At 46.1% G+C, this 21,093-nt stretch overlaps 1 protein-coding gene across 6 annotated transcripts in view; it reads right to left on the bottom strand.

The window, feature by feature from the left end:
- Positions 1 to 1,288: 1,288 nt before the first annotated feature.
- WDR37 (WD repeat domain 37) overlaps positions 1,289 to 21,093 on the bottom strand; it is a 608,563-nt gene continuing 588,758 nt past the window's right edge. For all 6 annotated transcript variants that reach the window (XM_086941512.1, XM_086941515.1, XM_086941510.1 and 3 more), the window contains one exon: positions 1,289 to 4,248. In XM_086941512.1, coding sequence (XP_086797638.1) covers positions 4,117 to 4,248 — 132 coding nt within the window. In that variant the 3' untranslated portion in view covers positions 1,289 to 4,116. The remainder of the gene's footprint in view (positions 4,249 to 21,093) is intronic.

Raw genomic sequence — 21,093 nt, 5'->3', positions numbered from 1 at the left:
ACCATAATTGAAACAATATCATGTGATGTCCTTCACACCCCCCTTTTGATTCCTACTTCTGATCTGGGTTAACAGGTGAGACCCCCAAATGTAGGAGCTATTTTTCAAATTCTCAAACGCAACAGAACTTATATACTTCTTTCTGGCAAGAGGAAGTGCATTTCTCTGCCACGACTGTGGGGAAATCTGTAGCAGTAAATTCCATGCAAGAGGGAAGAGGTTGTGACAAGGAGTGCATTTTTCCTTGTAAGTTGGTTAGTACCCACTAATGGTCCCTGAAGCCTGGAAATGGTCAGAGTTACTCCAGCCTGACGCAGGAGTAACTTCCCTTCCAAGACGACAGGGGCAACAGATCACAGATTTGCTGCGGTTGTAGGACAAAGGCCTTCTCTTTGGGGAAAATGTGCTAAACACAGAGTGGAAAAAATGAAAAATGTGTTTGCACCTTTGGCTGCCGTTACCTCTATGCTATTTGCACGGAAATGGACAGACTTAAGAAAGTCACATGATGGGTGTAATACCAAGCCTTCACACCACGCTCTTGTCCAACTTTCCAGGCACACTATTACACCTTAGTGAATTTCTATAAAAGTGTAAGTACATTTATGTGGAGTAGTACAACTCTGCCCCTCCTTTTACACCGTGTGTAAAAAATCACTAACAGTAATACATTAGGCAGACTTTTAGCAGCACCTATCGATCAGGAGGCCGGAGCATGATATAGGATAAGGACACACTGATGGCATCTTCAGCAGTTTCAATGTGTGCACAGGGGTCAGGTATGCCGAGAACGCACTTTCCTCTCCCCTCCCATGGATACTTTCACTACAAAGAATAACCAGACTTTACAATCTTCACGAAGTGTGCAATGTTTAAAAAGAGCAGGCCAAACTTTCTACTAAAATGAGGTTTAAGGGGGAAAAACATTTGCAAAAAGATCTTTTTAGCCACAGTGCTAAAGTTTCCTGATATTATGAGAGAGTAGATCATCCAGTGAGGGATTTTCAGGACTAAAAGACCTAAAACTTAAAGAGAAAACCTAGGCTGTAAGAGCTACACAGTTATGGACCTGAAAAACGTAAGTCCGCTTTATCATAAGGAGTAATTTTGGCCAACTTCACACAAGTTAAAAGATGAATTGTGAATCTATGCCCACCCCTGCTCAGAGAACTATATTGAGGATTCTAGACTTAACTGTGAATTCAGACAATGAAGAACACCACATATTTGTGCGAGTGTGTGTGTATATGTATTTACATTTTAAATGATTCAAAACCCAACAAACAAGGCAGCTTTCACAAAACTGTTTTAATGAAACTTAAAACTGTAATAATGCAAATTGGCATAGTCCATTTGAAACAATTACATTGTCACAGTATAAGCAGGTTAAAAAACAAGAGAGTCATGTAACGATAACAAATCCTCTCTTTATAAACATATTTGTTCTTTGAATTTAGAAACAACAATGCTCTTTTTACCAGAAGAATCAGTGCAATTCCTGCAAATTATGCACCAACATGCCAATCCATAAAGATGTATTTTCAACACTTTGTCAACCTTTTCTTTTTTTAATACCTCCGAGGAGAGGCTGGTGAATACACTACAGGAAAGCTCTGCAAACGAGTATGACTTCTGGTCACCATCAAACGTGGACTGAAGGCCTAAAATGACTTTAGATATGAGTCTTTCAGAAAGGGCAGATGTTAGAGTGGGATGCGGGAAGGACCAGATACACAGCTCAAATAATTTTTAATGCTACACAGCCAGATTTACAAGGTGTTTTGTAAATGAAGTGTTTAGCATAAATCCTCACGTTAGCACTTCCCCATGCTGGGAGTTACCTAGTTGTGAGGAGTGGTGAAAAGTATTTTTTATCCAAGTCTAAAAATCGGTGTTGGAATGGATTTATAATCTTACTTATCTACTTTTGCGAATCGGAGACTTTGCTCCTGGTTACAAATTGAGAACCATAATCTCCCTTTCTAGACCAGATCATTAATTAGCACTTGGATGCATTGTCACTGGCACCGTGGTTCAAACGTATTAACGACCAGCCTACATTTCTGTTAGATAACAATCCTTAGAATATGTTCACTCTCAGACTTAGGCAAAACTCACTAAACTCTGAATTCTCTGCACCTATGGCTGTCCAAAGATAACTCTTCTTTGTATGCCCTGAAAAACAGAGTAATCATGACACAAGGATGCAGACATGGTAGGTGGTGGCCATATGCTTCTCATGATAACCATGGAATAAATATGGTAGAATTTTCGCTAATGCAGAGATTGAGATATCGGAGCATTCTTCATTTGGAATTGGAGATAGGGATCAATGTATACCCTAGTAGCTTTCCAAATACAAGTAATATTCAAATACGCAAGGCAGGTACACATTTGGGGTTGTCCATGGATCATTAAAATATTGTTTCGTAAACAATAAACCATTTTGTGGTAAAAAGAAAGACTGCTATGTGCATGATGAAATAGGTAGCTATTATGCCACACAAGTTTAAATGGGAAGAGGATAAGGAGTTGTGCATTAATTCTATAGAGTCTTCCCTAAAGCCTACTTCGAGGCTGTGAACTATTCCTGATCAAAGGAACAGTGAGTGCAAATAAATAAATTATAGTTCATAAATTGACCTTTTAAAACTAGTTAATATATTTTACAGCACAAAATCCGAGAACTGATCGAAAGTAAGACTATGGTTAACAGGGCAGGGGTGGGTGTTAAAGAGAGTCCCACATTTCTTTCAAATTGCATACTGTATACATTTGGGCACAGTTTTACAAATGTAATCAGAAATAGAGAGAACATAAAAATGGCACTTAACAAAAAGGGTCAAAGAGTAAATGCAACAAGCTGGACTTCAAAGAGTTCGAGAAAGTAGATTATTCTCTTTTTAGGATGCCCATATGAAGCAAGAACTCAGGCAACTTTGCTGGACGACGTACTAGAAGGCAAATGCAAATTCCGATTTCAAATGTTGAAATTTTTAGTGAAATTTGGTTGTGTCCCGATGTGTAAAGTTGCATTAACTCAAAAATAATTAAGTGGTACGATTGTCTAGTTTCATTACGTGTTGTTCACTACTATTTCATTATAAAGAATATGATCAAGGCCACAGGTTCATATGGTATAATAAGTAATGAGAGTCATATATGCCTTCACAAAAGAAAGTAAGAAAGTTTGCTTAGCAAGTCTACGCTACTAGGAAACGAACTCAAGTGGCTATAACAAATGTTCTTGTAGATTTGTTAGATTTTTTGCAGGGATAAGCAATTCAGAGGCCCGAATGTTGTCACAATTTTACTCACAATCGTCACTACATCCATATTAACTTATTTTTTTTTTTTTTTAAAAGGTCAAAATCTTTTTCCTAGAGTGCTTTATGACCGAACAGGTTTCCCAACGGGCGCTCTCAATGGGCCACTATGGACTGATTACATAAACACAAAATTTACACGTAAGAGGTACAAGAGACAATACATCTGAAAAGCTGGTATTCTACACATAGACTAATACGATTATCTTTTATTTTATTTTTATATTCAGTACAGTTTTACGATCTTCAGTCCAAAATGGGTCCCAATGTTACATCATATACAGCAATACCAACACCTCATACAGGAGCAAACACAGACTACACCCTGTAAGCAAAACTCAAACTCCATTCTCTACTGCAGTTCAGTTCCGGGAAGGCTTTTTTTCAGAAGGCAGAAATGTATAATTATTGCAGAAAATGTAACAGACTAATATAGTTTCCATCAAGTACATAGATTTCACATTTAACCACACAAATGTAATTACCTACTACTGATCTGTCAGATGGTGAATAATAACTTAGGAGCATCAGAATGTGCTCTGGTTGTGAATGTCCTTTTCTACTGACGTGGTAGTCTAGCTCGAGAAGATCACACACAAGCCTACTACTAGCTGAACACGTCACACTGTTTTTATTTCTTAATACCTCATGCATGCGATGTCAACAAGAATAACATTTAGGAAGTGCTCTGTTTATGAAATCAACAGTGGTGACAGGCCAATAAACTTCGAGTCCTACAAAGGCTACAAGTTCAAGGCAAATCAGTTGTATAATTACAGCTATGGCATCTTTATTTTTCTTGTAACAGTGCAGGGATGTTGATATTCCATCCAATGGCTTGACGATCAAAGCCGCAAGAGAAGAGGTTGCAAGTTGGGTGGTCTTCGCTCCAAGCAGAACAGCATACCATTCTTCTATGACCCTAACAAAATATTAATCTCAACATTAAACAATGAAGAGTAGCAGAATAAGAACTTATAAATAAATACAACTGATAGAAAATATAATCTTTTACATTGTCAGCACATGTAAAAAGTGATAACCTTAACCCAATACCTCAGAGGATGATTACTGACCACCAGCATGCAATAAACAGCGTAACTTACTTCACTTGTGTGCATTGTATTCAATTATCTTTTCAATTGTTATAGCAGTATAAATTGGTACACACAAGAACTTTGCTGCTGACCCTTCGACCATTGCTGAACCCTTTTTTTGGTATTTGGGGCAATTCACGCCTAGACTTTCATAATTTCTTTCCAAAAAATATGGTTGAATGACACTACAAAACTGACACTATTTACCACACAAACTTTTAACACGCATGGGAAGTCTATTTACGGTAAGTGTTAAACACATACATTTATATACACAAAATATTTTATAACTTTTGGGGATGACCTCCAAACCCCCTCCTTTTTTTATTGCCCTTCCCACCCAATACCCTTACCCACCCACTCCTTAAAGCTTAAAAGAACAAGTTACTTACCTTCAGTAACGCATAATCTGGTAGAGACACTATCTAGCTGCAGATTCTTTACCTTTGAATTTTCTAGGTGTCAGACTGGATCAGAAAACTTTTGCGTGAGCACTACTCCTGCACACCGTTGAGTTTCTCTGTTCGGCTCTGTGTGCTGTTGCGGTCACTTATATAGGCACCACTCAGGCGCGTGGACGTCAGTTACTTTTCCACACCAGAAGCACAGAGTCATTAAGTGAACTGACTTGTGTGTGTCACAACTAGGACCCTGAAAAGGGGAACAACACTAGCCCTAAAAATTAGTTCGCAGAGCGGGAAGGCATGGGTGGGTCTGTAAGGAACCTACAGCTAGATTTGGTCTCTACCAGACAATGGGTTAACAAAGGTAAGTAACTTGTTCATCTGATAGAGACTTGTAGCTGCAGATTACTTACCTTTGAATAGATACACAAGTCATACTTAATGGAGGTGGGCTGTGGACAGACTTTCTAGACTGAAAAATGCTGCAGGACCAAATGGATAAAAGGACCGTCCCAACAGACCTGACTGTCCAGGCAGTAGTGTTTCTAAAACGTGTGCAATAAAGCTCACATTCCAGCCTGGCAGATGTCCAGTACACTTCCTGAGCCAATGCAGTGGTTGCAGTCTCCCCCTGGTAGAATGGGCTCTTAAGCCTTCCAGCTGCTAATTTCTAGCCAGGGGGTAGCATATTTTTATTTATTTTTTTTAAATTTTTGGAAGACCTTTATTTAGAAAAGGGTGCACACAGCTTTTCAGCCAAACATCCCGGAGGCATGGCAGCAAAATTAGAGCATCAAACTGTTTCGGCACACCCAGGAGAGCTGCTCAGGATAAGAGAGGTCAATTTTTAAATTAAAACAGGATATACACGGTAAATACTTAATACAGTTCTATATGTTAACAAAAGAAGAGAGAGAAAAGAAAACAGGAGGGGGCCGGCTACGGGATCTAAAGTAGATACAATCACCGGGTGGGCAGGGAAGCGTGTCCAACTGCAGAGACACCCACATTTTGAAGCGAACAATATAAGCAAGCATACATTTCTGAAGACTCCCGACTAATGCCCCACCCGATGAATCCAATGACAGGAGAGGCTGAGCGGCCACAGTCCCAGCACCGCCCAAAAAGTCCAAACAGTAACCCGATACACTGACACCCAACCCAGGGAGAGAGGAAAAAGGAAAGTCCAGTCAAACTAAAAAAGAGAAAAAAGCCATAGAAACAGAGAACGGAAAAACAAAAATACCCCACCCTCTACCCCCCACCCTGCACCCCTGCAGATGGCTACGGCCTATCGCCCAGCAACCAAAAACCCGAAATATAGTAGAAGAGAGATTTATAAAGGAAGGAAACACAGAGAAAGAAAGAAAAGAAAAATTAAAGGAGGAGGAGAATCACACATTCCCGGTCACACTGCTCCCCTCCTGCGACGTACAGTCCTGGTCATTAAACAATAAGCAACAAAGCAAAGTAGATTCGGTAGAACCCAGGAAAGACGTCCTACCGCCCCGCCCCCAATACAAGAAAATGGCGGATCCCGGGTCCCTCACAAACCCCTAGCATCCGAGTCGAACACCAGTCTCACCCTTGACCTCTACGAGTGTTCATCATGAGTTCCGCACACCGCATCCGCCTATTCACAGGATAAATCAAAAGTCCAGCCAGTCCACGAATCTGTGCGGCGAGTCCAACGGATATCCATAGTCCACTACAATCCTCAGCCGCCATGACACTCGCCATGGTATGACCAGATCCCGACCGTCCCATACTCCACCACACTGCACAGCTCACACGATCGATAGATGTTCGCTGTTTCCGTCGGGTCACAGTTTCAATAAAGTCATTGGGGGATGAGCTCGTGAACACGACCACAGGCGGACTCTTCAACGTGGGCGGGCTACACCATGGCGGTGGATTCAGCCGCACACTGCGGTACAGACATTGCTATCCATGCTTCGACACTAGATGGGCCTCGAGTCGTAGATTCCGGGATCAAAGTCGGGGAAACGGCTCGCTTACGGGGACCAGTCCGATCAGAGTCATTATGCGATCAGGCAGTTTCGGTGGCATCCGCGATCGACTTATGTGAAAGAGCAACCATGTAGGAGCACAGACCCTGAATGGCGGCCATCACGGTTCGCAAGGATGGCTCTTCTTCACCCCGCACCGCCGCAAACTGATTGACTCCAGACATCAGTGCGCCCTTCGGGTCACCCGATTCTCCCAGGGACCGAAGTGCGATGAGGGCAGGCGGGGGCAGGAGGCACACAGTCCAGCAGCGATAGGGCCTCTCGGACGGGGGCCCCACCCCGGCGGGAAGGGAACGCCGAGAAGGGGACCCCCGGCCGCTCAGCCACTCACAGGATCATTACACCTCCTCAATGCGGGTAGAACCGCAGGCTCGCCACCAGTCCAGGGGCAGGTTGCTCTCCACTTCTATCGACCGGACCATGTCTGGGTCCCCCGGCCGCCGTTGTTGCACTGCAACCCAGCAGGGTCAGTACTCGAGGTCCCGGCTCTCGGTCAGCGTTAGGCCAAGAACTTCCACTCGATGCAACTCCGGCAATCCGGGTCGTAAGTTTCCCAGGACCACACCGCCAGTATCAGCAACGGATCATCCACACGGGGGCGAGTCAAAAAAGCAGGATTTGTAGCAGGATATTCAAGCAGCAGGAGGAGGTCGACGGAGCCGAGAGCTTATGCGGCCATCTTCGTTCGTCGCTAGGCTCCTCCTCGGGGTAGCAGATTTTAATGCAGATAACGACCCACGCAAAATTGTTCGCTTCTGCACTGCCTGGCCTTTTTTAGCTTTCACGTAACCCACAAAGAATTGGTCGTCTTCCCGGAATTCTTTTGTGCGGTCAACGTAGAACGACAATGCTCTTTTTGGGTCCAGACGATAGAGATGCTCCTCTCCCTTAGAGGGATGCGGGGAGCAAAAAAAGTGGGCAGATTGTCCGATTGGGTAGATGGAATGGAGTCACCACTTTTAGAAGGAATGGGGCTCGGGTGCGAATCACCACCTTATTCAAAACTGTCATAAGGCTTGGATGACAAAGCCTGCAATTCATTCACCCTCCAAGCAGATGTTATCGCCACTAGAATGGTTGTCTTGATGGTGAGAAGCCGAAGTGGACAATTGTGCAAAGGCTGAAAGGGAGCACACATGATATGGGAGAACCAGATTGAGATCTCACTGTGGCATGGCAAAGGGCGTGAAACAACCTTTACAACACAACTTTTACATTGCACTACCATTACAACGCATGACACTACAACGCATACCATTACAGCGCACGTCATTGCATCAAAGTCATTACAACGCATACCATTACAACACATAGTACCCTTACACTATTCAACACTTACCCTACTGTTGCACCCCCTGGAGTTTGAATAGTAATTTGTACCCCTAAACTATCCAACACTTACCATAAATGCAATGTAATGGAATGCGTTGTAAAGGTAGTTTCTTAAAATGCGATGTAGTGTCATGCAATGTAATGGAATGCGTTGCAAAGGATGTTGCGATGTGAAAAATGCGCAGTAAAAGTATGCATTGTATCGTCATACAACCCAAAGGGCGTAGGAGGAAACATGATTACAATAGGGGATTTGAGAAACAAGGGTTGGTCTGGCAGCCACAAGAAAGAGGACATGGTAGAAAGATAACCCTTAAGAGTACCCATAGCAGAGCCATGCTGGTCAAGGGTAAGAATAAAAAAAAGAATGTTAAACAAAATAGCAGAAAGAGGGTCAATAGATATTTCTATACAATAATTTACAAAGTGTTGCCAATGGCAGGCATGTACAGTCTTAGTGGAGGGCCACCTGGCTTCCAAGATTACATTACATACTTCAGTAGGAAGGTTGAAAGCTTTCACCGGTCGCCACTCAATATCCACGCAAGGAGGCGGACAGTTGACAGGTTCGTGTGGAGGACCCCCTCCCCAGCAGCTGCAATAGAAGATCTTGACAAATGGTCCAGGACCCCACCACCCTGCTTGTTCCAGAACCACATGGAAGTGGTGTTGTCTGTGAAACCTGCACCAACTTTTCCTTGAGAGAGGTGAGAAGTGCTTTCAATGCTAGCCAGATTGCCTGATGCTCTAACAAGTTGATGTGAAGCCTCGACTCTGCCAGAGACCAGTGTCCCCTGATTTCCACCTCACCCTGATGGCCGCCCTAACCCCGGAGTGACGCATCTGTCACTATTGTTAGATCTGGTTGGGGAAGGGAGAGGGGCTCAGCCTCTGACTCAATTGCGGATTGTCAACCACCACTACAGGTTTTTTTGCAGTTCTTTCCAAGATCTGAACCATTTTGGAGAGATTCCCCTGATGCTGCACTCACTGGAACTTCAGGTCCCACTGCATATCCCACATACACCATCAGGCGTGATTTACCAACAGGATGCAGGAGGCCATGATTTCCAGCAGCCTCATAGCCAGTCTCACCGAAATCCAGGATAGAGGCTGAAACATCAGTATCAGAACCTGAATATCCTGGACTCGCTGTTTGGGAGGATAAACTCAAAAATGCACTGTGCACCTCAGATGCAAGGGAGCGTCTGAGAATGCGTCAGGTGAGACCTCAGCACGTTTATAGAGAACCCTAGTGAATGCAGGAGGTCTGCTGTAGTCTGGAGGTGAGAAAAGACAACCTGGGGCGAAGGTGACTTCAACAGCCAGTTGTCGCGTTTGGGGAGGACTGATATCCCTAACCTATGCAGATAAGCTGTGACCACCATCATCACCTTGGTGAACATTCGAGGGGTGCTGGTAAGGCCAAAGGGGAGCACAGTGAACCGAAAGTGCTTGTGGCCTCCCTTGAACTGCAGGTAACGCCTGTGGTCTGGGAGAATGGGAATATGAAAATACACATCCTGCAAGTCCAATGCTACTAGCCAGTCTACTTGGTCTAAAGCAGACCAGTCCCGAGCCAACGTGAGCATTTTGAACTTCTAATTTTTTGAGGAAGCGAATGACTGTCCAGAGGTCCAGAATATGATGTAGACCTTTGTTCTTTTTCAATACCAGAAAATAGTGGGAGTAACAACCACTGCCAGAACCTTCTCTATTGCTCCCTTATCGAGGAGAGCTGAAACTTCCTCTCGGAGTAATAATAGATGATCCTTGGTCAGCCTTTCATGAGTTGGTGGTAAAGAAGGTGTAAAGAAAGAAAGGGAAGAGAGTAGCCATCCTGAATAATCTGCAAAACCCACTAGTCTGATGTTATGGACCTCCAGCGAAGGAGATGATGTTGAATTCTCTCTCCAACTGTAGCAGCGGGGTCTTGCAGAACCAAACTAGGAATGCTTACAGGCTTCATCTGTCAGGGGCTGGGTGGCAGATAACTTTTAGCTACCATTCCTATGAGATAAGAATGTACAGCGTCCTCGCACAACTTCAGGAGTCTGTGCGGGACAGTGGCTGTGGTATGGCTGGCGTGGTTGAAACTTTCTTCCATTGCCACAAAAGGTAGACTGGCCACGAGTTGTAATCGAGAGGCTTAGGAGCTGGCCGTAGCACAAGAATCCTTGAAGCGTTCTATAGCTGAGATTACAAATGAACCACCCTCTCAGCCTTTTAGCATTGTACTGGAGGATTGATTTTTCATTTAATACATTGAACTGTGATTGTTTGTTATATATAGAAACCTTTTTTACCACTAGCACTCCCCCTCTTTTATAACGTTTTACTTCACTTGGGACACTGAGCACCTTGTTGGTTTGCATTTTCCGTCAAAATTATAATCAATTTAGTATAAGTGTTTCTTGACAATTCTACTAAGTGTATGGTTGTGATTCTTTTTCTGACATTAATTTTCCACCCAAGTATATGCAATTGAGAGTTCCAGTTATTAGTATCAAACATTGTCCACAGGAACCGCTGTCTCCTGTTATAAGATGTTCTCAGTCAAGCATGCGATCTAAGGCCACCGCTGACGAAACCGCTCTACGCAGCGAGTCAGTATCTAAGCCATACCGAATAGTGAACTTTGCTGCATCTTTCACTGCCTGGGAGAGCATGGCCCGGGCCTCCTCCGGAATTTGTGGCAGTCCTTGCATAACTGTATCCCATAAGGTGTGCGAGAAATGGCCCAATAAGCATACAGTGTTCACCAACTGCAATGCAAGGCTGGTGGAAGAAAACATCATCTCAAGTGCGACCACCCTCTTGGATTCCCAACCGGGGGGAGCAGAAGGGAACACGCCATGGGACATTGAAGTCTAAACCACCAAGCTCTCAGGGGTGGGGTGTTGGCTGAGGAAACTTGGAGCACCTGGTGGCAGGCGATGGTGGTGTGCTATTGTCCTGTTCACAGGAGCCTCTGTGCTAAGCTTGGACCACATGCCGAGAAGGACATCTGTCAGTGCTTCATTAAAGGGCAAAATGGATTCGGACTAGTAAGCCCCGGGTTGAAGCACTTCGGTCAAGAGATTAGTCTAGACATGCACTGACTGGTCACTCCGTTTTAAGGACCTCTAACTGCTCTCCGCACCACCATGCCGTAAAATGCCCTCTTGTTTGTAGCCACACTAGGCAGGGAGAGCATGGCAGTATCTGGAGATGTGTCCAGTCCACGGACTTCTCCACGGTTCTCATAACAATCCATTTACTCACATGGGGCATCCAACAGGTGTCCCAATGGTGCAGGGACCCCTCCCATTCTTCTACAAAGTGTGAAACCTCTTCAGAATGAACAGGCAATGACATAGAACCTCTGGGCTCCGTCGGTGCCAGAGTCTACATCGACTGATGTCGATCTGGCTCCAAGTCGTTGGGTATAGGAATGGGGCGGGTGCCGCCAGCGTCATCGTAAGAGGCACCAACTTTGGGGGCAGATCCAGGGAAGGTCGGGTTGACATGACTGGTGCCGACCTGGATACACAATCGGATCCATGAGACCCCACCGGAGCAGCCCATGAGGATCCTAGTGGGGCTTCTCCCAAACCTGTGTATGTAACTTTTTCTATACACCGCATATAATTAGCGGTAATATCACATACCGTGCATGCCTCCATAAAATTGCACGCAGCGTGCCACGGACTGCTGGGTTTCCTCCCCAGCAGACCATTAGCACGCCCCTGTGCTACATGACTAAGTGCACTCACGAGCGCACTCGGAGCCCTTTATTGCGCAGCGCCACTTGTACTGCTGCTAACTATCCCGGCAATGGCATGCTAGTCAACAATCTGCGTGCCGTTTTTCCCGATACCGTAGATACCTGAAAGGCCCATAAAGACTACTGCACAACACTGATGTATCCCATAAGATTGCATTTTATGTTGCGAAATCATGTATGTTGTGTGTTGTCTCTTCCTTCCTCACAGAATTTTTTTCCGCTACCGAACTGTGCCCGTAAGTACGCCGACACTGTTCCTTTTAAAAATGTTACTACACAACTTAGCGAGTGTGTAAGGAAAACACTGTTTCACGGGCCACTGACTTTTTTGCCACTCACCCTTTCACCTATTGGTCCTGACGAAAGCCCCGTAGGGGGCTAAAACATGTAGACCGCATCACTTCAGTCAACTCACAGGATAATTATTCCTAGAGTAGTTGCATCACATAATTTAAAAACAATACCCTGAGCCGCCGACAATAAAACATTAGGCAAGGATTCCCAGAGGTATTTTTTAGCATTCACCTTCACTCACATCACACTGTTGCACCACACCCGCTCTGCTGTAGTCAGGCGTCGAAGCACAACCAGGTGGCACTCGGCTGCCTGGTTGGGACTCATATGATGAAGCATGACACCAACCAGGTTGGTATGTGAGGGGTCTTTTAATAACACCTAATGGGTCCAGTATCTAAGCCACAATCAATAGTGTCTAATGATAAACGCATACACATAGTGGGCTAGTCCACATTGTTTCTACAGATTATTCTTGGGGATAGGACGCGCCCTACATACCCTTGCTCTCCAACTGATTTTTCGAAATCTATGAAAGACACCAATACCGGAGAACCACAGATTACAGGTAAGTAACTATTGTTCTTCTCCAGCATTAGATTCCTGAATCAGAGTAGATAGCAGTACATAACATAATGCTCGTTAGACGCTCCCTGTATCACAGTATACATATATTAAAGAAGCATTAGTAATATCATAAACATATATAAATGCATTAGTGCTTACATATGCATACTAGATATATAACAGAATGTAAATAAGCGTCTAAAAAGAGCAAGTGGAGCAGGGAGAACAGAGGCTTACCTTATTTAAAAAGATTGGGGAGAACAGCTCGTCCAACTGACGTATCGGCATGACTTGAAGCACCCAAACAGTAATGTTTGGTAAAGGTGTGTCCGCTGGACCAGGTTGCCACTCTGCAGATCTGATGAAGAGGCACACCAGCAAAGAGCGCGGTAGATGAGGAGATTGCTCTCGTAGAATGCGCTCTCGGGGTTGTCTGTAAAGGCCTTCCCGCCTGCTGATGACACAGACTAATCGCCGCAGACATCAAATGTGCTATGGTCTGCTTGGATACAGAGTAACCTTGACGTAATCTTCCATATGCTATAAGGAGTAGTTTCTGTCCTGTATCTTCAGTTCTGTAGTAGGGTTATCTCTGTTATAGTCATAATCTAGTGAATAGTCCCGCTCATGATCAAAACTTCACCTTTCAACAGCAAAGCCTCTGGAATGATAGAGAGGAAGGGAAGGACAGACAAGCCCCATAGGCTGCCATTATGTGGCTCAAAAAGGGATACAGTGCCTTTAAGGAAACTTTCCAGAACTTTCCCAGTATCCCAGAATGCCCAGCAGGTCCCATTTACTTTCAGTTCTTTTTGAAAGCGCATAACGCCAACCTGTAGCATTCCGAACATAAACAAACATCTCTCTCCACCGGGGAGGAGGGCGGGCGCTTATGACTATAACGGAGATAACCCTACTACAGAACTGGAGTTACAGGACAGAAACTACTCCTTCTGTAGTAGGGGATCTCTGTGCATAGTCATAATCTAGTGAATAGAATGGCAAGCCCATCCCCACACCAAAGCGGCGGTGGAGAGAAAATGAGTACCACACCACTACTGTGCGAACAGATTTCACAGCGAAGCCTGCCCAACCGGAGCGTCTGCCCTGGAATCAGTGTCCAGACAGTAATGCTTAGCAAAGGTATGGACCAACTTCCAAGTGGCCGCCCTGCAGATTTCTGCAATGGGAACATTAAGTAACAAAGCAGTCGTGGCAGCCTTGCCCTGGTGGAATGAGCCTTAGGTTTACCCCCTAAGGTCTTATTAGCCTTTTGATAACACAACTCTATACAGGACACAATCCATCTCGAAATAGACTGTTTCGAAGTAGCAAGGCCTGTCCTGACTGATCCATAGTTGATAAACAATTGGTCTGACCTACGAATATCCTTGGTTTTATCCAGATACAATTTCAACACCCTCCTGACATCCAGGGAATGTAGAGACCTTTCCGCTGGAGAGGAAGGATTCTGAAAAAACATAGGTAAAGTTATGGTCTGGTTAACATGGAAATCAGAAATAACCTTAGGAAGAAATTTAGGGTGAGTACGCATAACAACCTTAGCAGCATGAAATACAGTATAAGGTTCTTGGCAACACAACGCCTGAATTTCATTCACCCTGCGGGCCGAAGTAATGGCCACGAGGAACGCCGCCTTCCAGGACAGGTGCTGCAACGAAGCCTTATGAATAGGTTCAAAACGTTCTTTCATCAGTCTGGACAGCACCACATTCAATTCCCATGAAGGCGAAGGAAGCCGGACAGGAGGGAACACTTTCTTCAAGCCTTCCAAAAAATCCTTAATCACAGGGATCAGGGAAGAAGGAGGTCTGTAAGGGGCATTTCCTGAAGGCAGTCAGCGCAGTGAGATGAACCCTAATAGAATGAAAATTAAGGCCAGACTGCGCCAAATGTAAAAGGTACGGAAGGATGACATCTTCCTTACATGTCGTTGGATCATAGTTCTTGGACTTGCACCAGATGCAAAATATCTTCCACTTCTACGCATAAGAAGTCCTAGTGGAAGGTCTCTTGGCTTCCTTCAGTATGTCCATACAATCTGTGGGGAGATTCAAATGGTCATATTGCACTATCTCAGGAGCCATGCCACCAAACTCAAAGGCGAGAGATTGGGGTGCACCATCTGCCCCCCGAACTTCGTGAGAAGGTCCTGCCGGCACGGCAGCCGAGTGTGAGGAAGGAGAGACCGGTGAAGCAGGTCCGTAAACCACCACTGCCTGGGCCATTCCGGGGCAATCAGGATCATCCGCGCCCTGGCCTGGGCCAGCTTGATGAGCACCGCCGGAATCAGGGGAATGGGTGGAAAAGCGTACAGAAAGCTGTTCGACCAGTTGATCCATAACGCATTGCCCAGCGTTCCCTGCTGGCAGTACCTGGATGCGAAGTTTCGGCATTTGCTGTTTTCGGTGGTGGCAAACAGATCCACGTCTGGAGTGCCCCACCTGTCGAAGACTTCTCAGAGCACTTCGTCGTTTATGACCCATTCGTGGTTTTCCTGGATCAGTCTGCTCAGTGAGTCTGCCTGAACATTCTGCACACCTGGTAGATGAGTAGCCGTTATCGTCAGTCCTCTGGCAAGAAGCCAGCGCCAGATCGCCTGCGCCTCCTGCGACAGGGTGCGCGAACTGGAGCCCCCCTGCTTGTTGAGGTAATACATCGTGGTTGTTTTGTCCGTCTGTACAAGCAGAGAGCTGGTCTTGAAGGACAGATGAAAGGTCTTCAGTGCCAAGTGAACAGCTCTGAGTTCCAGAAAATTGATGTGGTACGTGGACTCCGTCGGGGACCACGTTCCTTGGATCTGTAACTGTCCGGAATGCACTCCCCAGCTGTGGAGAGAAGCATCTGTCACGATAGTCTGAGTGGGAATGTCCTTCTAGAAGGGAACCCCCTTGAGGAGGTTCTCCGCTGAACACCACCATTTCAGAGACTGTAGAGCATGCAGAGACCGTCGTATCTTGTCGTCCCAGTTACCTCTCCTCTGGTCCCACTGATCCTCCAAACACTCCTGCAATGGTCTCATGTGAAGCCGTGCGTGTGGCGTGAGGAAGATACAGGAGGCCAGGGGCAACAGAGGCCACGATAGGTGCTTCTTGTGGAGAGTCTCAAATATTACGGAGGTCGTAGGCGTGGGCACAGTTAGTTGGATGCCCAGCTTGCTCGCACCCCTCAACAAAACCTCCTGAAACGAGACCATGTCGTTCACAGGGGACACCCTCGTCCGAGGGGACCCTGACAGGGTTGGTGAATAGTTCCTTGCGCTGGACGACTCCGTGCTGTATCTAGATCGACCCCTCCTACTATGTCGTCTTGATCTCGTCGATGAGCGACGACTCCTCCTGGATCTCCCTCTCCGTCCGGAACGAGATCTAGGTCTCCTAGGCCTTGGATCCTGCGGCGGCGGCCTGACCGGGGGCCTCGGCCGAGGTGCCCCCTGAGGCGGCGTAGGGAGAAGCGGCAGTGAAACCGATCTCGGAGGCCGTGAAGGTGCATGTGGAGAAACAGGAGGAGGAGGTGGCGAAGTAGTGCGCTGCGGCGGCTCCTTAGGCAGTGGAGGAGGAGGAGGAGTAGGTGATTTCGGCTTGGGACTAAATGGCACTCCGGGGGTATGCACGCACTAAGGTACACCCTCCCGTGAGGCACTTATGTGAAAAATACAAAAAATTAGATAGTAAAAAAGAAGAAGTTACTCACGGTTATTAACCGTGGCGGCGCACTGTGGAGTACAGTCGCCTAAGGGTACGAATTACTAGGAACTCGTAGACTTCCTGGGTCAAGACAGCATTGGGCAATGTTCACGCCACTTCCTTTTAACGCCTGCGACTCCCCGCCCAGCACCTACATTCAGGGACCGCCGTCTTCCCGGGCACAGTGCCATTTAGTGTGGTCCTGACGAATGCTGCGCGATCCCGCTCTTTTGACAGCAGAAACATGTTGACCAGTTGTTATAATTAAGGACACAGGTCACCTAATATAGTACCATTGGTTGTCCGACCTTCACGTTTTTAACCTTAATACGGGTTGGCCTGCAATAAATATTTTGTTTGGGCTCTAACCCTGTATTTTTTTAACTCTGCACTCACTTATTTTGCACACACATTTGAGTTTAATCACTAGTACACTCACCACCAAACCCGCTCCGCTGTAACTCAGGCGTTGTAGCACGCTGGGGCGGCATTCGGTCACCCCAGCGGGGACCCAATGATGAAGCATGTCACCAACTAGTGGTGAGTGAGGGTCCTTCTAAACAAAAGGCTGCTTGCCTAGCCTTGTTGGATATAGTAATCCCTGTCCACAGGGTGGACGCCTCCTGACGATTAGGAGCAGACATGCTAAAACACAGAACTACCTGATCAAGGTTGGGGTCCAGGAATAAACTGTCACTGTTATTACTTCTTATTTTTTCTTTGGTATATGGTGTTTTTTAGTTACACATAAGCACTCCTTTGTTGTTTTCAATAAACCTTAGGGGGCACAGGAGTGTTGACTCGAGCCCTACCTCTCTCGTTGATACAAAGAGGCCGATGATGATGTCTTCGGCGGCGACCTCAACGGCGGTCTCGACAGCCCCCTCGACGCCGAATGTCAACGTCGCCTCGACCCAAAGCCCTGGGGAGACGGGGAGCAGACCACCGTCATGCCTCTGGACACCGTTGTTGATGGGATCGACGTCGACAGAGAACGGCAACGTTTTCTGGCCTTCTTGACGCTGGAGAGCCCCCAGAGGCCTCAGCATGGGCAGAGGAAGCAGATCCAGCCTGCTCAGAACCACCTTGACTCTGCAGCCTTCTTTCTTCCATTCCTTGGAGCATGATCTTCTTTCTGTCTCTCAGGGTCCTGGAGGTGAAGGTCTGGCAAATCTCACACTTCTCAGGTAGGTGAGTAGAAGGGAGGCACAGGATACACACAGAGTGTGGGTCCACTTGGCCTTCTTCCTTGAGCACTCTGGGCATTTATCAAATAATGCTGGCATTTTAGACAAAAAGGGAGTGCTCAGAATACTAGAGAAGGAAGAGGGCACCAAAACACGTTGAGTGTAAACACTCGTACACTTTAAAAGTGCAAAATTCTTAAAATAAACCCAAAAGGGGAGAGCTCAATGCTCCAGGGTCCTGCTAGCAGGGGCCGGAAAAAAGAACTGAAAGTAAATGGGACCTGCTGGGCATTCTGGGATACTGAGAAAGTTCTGGAAAGTTTCCTTAAAGGCACGGTATCCCTTCTTGAGCCACATAATGGCAGCCTATGGGGCTTGTCTGTCTATCCCTTCCTCTCTATCATTCCAGAGACTTTGCTGTTTAAAGGGGAAGTTTTTCTCTATGAAGAAAACTTAGCAGACTGTGCTGAGTGTGGTTTTGGTGGAATGTCTAGTTGAAGTACTGGACAGTGTAGCCTGTGGATATAGGCTGCATTATATGTCTTTAAATTCTCTTAAGTGTCTGTGCAGGACTGCATTGTTAGACAGCTTAAGAGATTATTTTTTTATTGCTCCGGGGTCCACGCTCATGAGCGGGACTATTCACTAGATTATGACTATACACAGATCCCCTACTACAGAAATAGCTGATCTGATTTCCAAATTGTAGCAGTTCTTTGAAGATAGATCTTGAGACACCTCCTGACATCAAGGGAATGTAGGGCTATTTCGGCCGCTGTTTGAGGTTTTGGAAAGAAAGCCTTCAAAATGATCAGTTCATTAAGGTGAAGATCCGTAGGTACATTAGGCATGAAGCTGGGATTGGTACGAAGCACCACTGAATTGGAAGTAAATTGTAGAAAAGGTGACTTAACCGTGAATGCTTGAATGTCGCTGACCCTCCTAGTTGATGTCAGTGCCAAAAGCAGAGATACCTTCCAAGAAAGGAACTTAAGATCCACTTTATGAATAGGTTCAAAGGGGTGACGCAAGAGTTGAGCGAGCACCACATTTAAATGCCAGGATGGAGGCAGACGCCGAATAGGAGGTAACATTCGAAATAGTCCTTTAAAAAAATTGCTGAATAACTAGTAGAGAGAGTTAGAACCATCCTGACGGAACCTTGAGATAGCTGCCATGAACACTTTCAATGTGGAATGAGATAAACCTGATTTTGCCAATTGAAGAAAGAACGGTAAGATCTGTTCTGGTCTGGCATGAATGGGATGCAAATTGGCAGATTGAAACCAGGTGCAGAATCTTTTCCATTTGAGTTTGTATGTCTTAATCGTGGCAGGTGCTCTCCATTGGCTAAAACTTGACAATCCGCAGGGATATCTAAGTGTGCGAACTCAAGGTGTTGGAAGAGCCAAGCTGCTAATCTCAAGGAGGCTGGGTCCGGTTGACAGATTTGACCCTCCTGAATGGACAGAAGATTCAGTATTGGTGGAAACTGAATGGGATCGCACTCCGAAAGGAGGAGAAGCTTGGTGAACCAGTATTGGCGAGGCCATCTGGGAGCAATGAGAATGAGGCTGTTTCTTCATCTTGCGGATGACTCTGGGAACCAACGGAATCGGAGGAAATGCGTAGGCATATATCTGAGACCAGTTTATTGAAAGCGCATTCCCGCACGCGTCCTTGTGGGGAAGCCAGCTTGCGAAGTGTGGGCATTTGCGGTTTATTTATCCATTTATTTATTTGTTGAGCTTTTAAAGCGCGACAGCTACCCAAAAAGGGTTTCCCGGCGCTGAAAATAGATAGCTGTTGAGTAGGTCATAATACTCTGATGCGAGGCAGCGACAAGTTATTGATTAAACAGCCAGGTCTTTATGGCTTTGCGAAACTGGACATAGCTTGTTTCTGTGCGTAAGTTGAGGGGGAGGGAATTCCACAACTTTGGTCCCAAGAGTGAAAAGGACCATCCACCCATCCTGGCTAGACTGACTTTAGGCACGCTGAAAAGGCCCTGCGAAGAGGATCTTAGACAACGGGCAGGAAGGTAGGCGTGCACCAGAGTTTTTAGATATCTCGGGGCAGAGCCAAATTTAATTCTGTGCATGAAACTCAGGGTCTTGAACTTGACTCTGTTTTCGATTCTGAGCCAGTGCAAAGCCCTGAGATGCCATGACATACGTTCTCTCCTGTGGCACTTGCACAGCAGTCTCTCTGCGGCGTTTTGCACGAGCTGGAGACGTCGCATGACAGCTTGTGAGGACCCTAAATAGAGGACGTTTCCGTAGTCAAGCTGCGAGGTGATGAGGGCATTGACTACAGACTTTTGCGTGTCTCTAGGCAACATCCATATGATTTTTCTGAGCCATCTCAAGATGGTGAAACACGTGGCTGTTAACTTCCTAACTTGAGGCTGCATGGTGAGGCCTTTGTCAATGATAATGCCCAAATTTTGCACGTGGTCCGACGGCATGGGAAGAGATCCCATTTCTAGGGGACCAGTGACTGGTGCTCCAAAGATCGGAATTTGGGCCAAGGATTAAAACCTCCGTTTTGTCACCATTGAGCTTCAGTAGGTTTTCCTTCATCCATGTAGCAATTTTACTTAGACCTGCCTGCAAAGGAGAAGAGGAATTCCCATCTGTGTTTGAGAGTGAGCAGATAATTTGTGAATCATCCGCATACGTGAACATGGTCAGGCCTTCTGATTCGGCGATCTGCGCAAGTGGGGCTACATACAGATTAAAAAGCAAGGGACTAAGCACCGCGCCCTGGGGAACTCCATAAGGGGACAGATGGATGTTAGATGACCCAGTGTTTGAGGTTATTTGAAATGTTCTTTGGGTCAGAAATGAAGCAATACAATCTAAGGCCTTGCCCCTCACACCAGAGGCAGAGAGAGATTTTAACAAGATGCTACGGGAGATGGTATCGAACGCTGCGCTGAGGTCGAGTAGGATCAGCGCGTAGGATGGAATATGTCATTGGCTTCTGTATGATGGGCGAGGTGGCTATGAACATGCTTCTCCAAGATTTTGGAGAAAGCAGGCCGGAGGGAGATGGGGCGAAAGTTGGCCAAAATTTTAGGATCGGCCCTTGGTTTCTTCAACAAAGGTGAAACCATGGCATGTTTCCACATAGTGGGGACAGTGGCCATGGATAGGGATAGGGATAGTTGAGTGCCTTGCAGATTACAGAGAGTTGCTGGGTGTCAAGGAGTTTGAGAACAGAAGTTGGGAGGGGATCGACTGGAGATCCAGATTTCAGTTTCCCTATTATCTCTTGAAGGCCTTGAACATTCATCTCAGGCCAGGAAAGTGAGTGGCTCATACGACAGATCTGGCTGGGGGGGAAGAGTACACATCCATAGAGTCAGACTCAGAATTCCT

The sequence above is a fragment of the Lissotriton vulgaris genome, chromosome 10 (assembly GCF_964263255.1).
Source record: "Lissotriton vulgaris chromosome 10, aLisVul1.2, whole genome shotgun sequence".
NCBI classification, from domain to species: domain Eukaryota; kingdom Metazoa; phylum Chordata; class Amphibia; order Caudata; family Salamandridae; genus Lissotriton; species Lissotriton vulgaris.
This window is presented reverse-complemented; position numbering and strand designations above follow the sequence as displayed.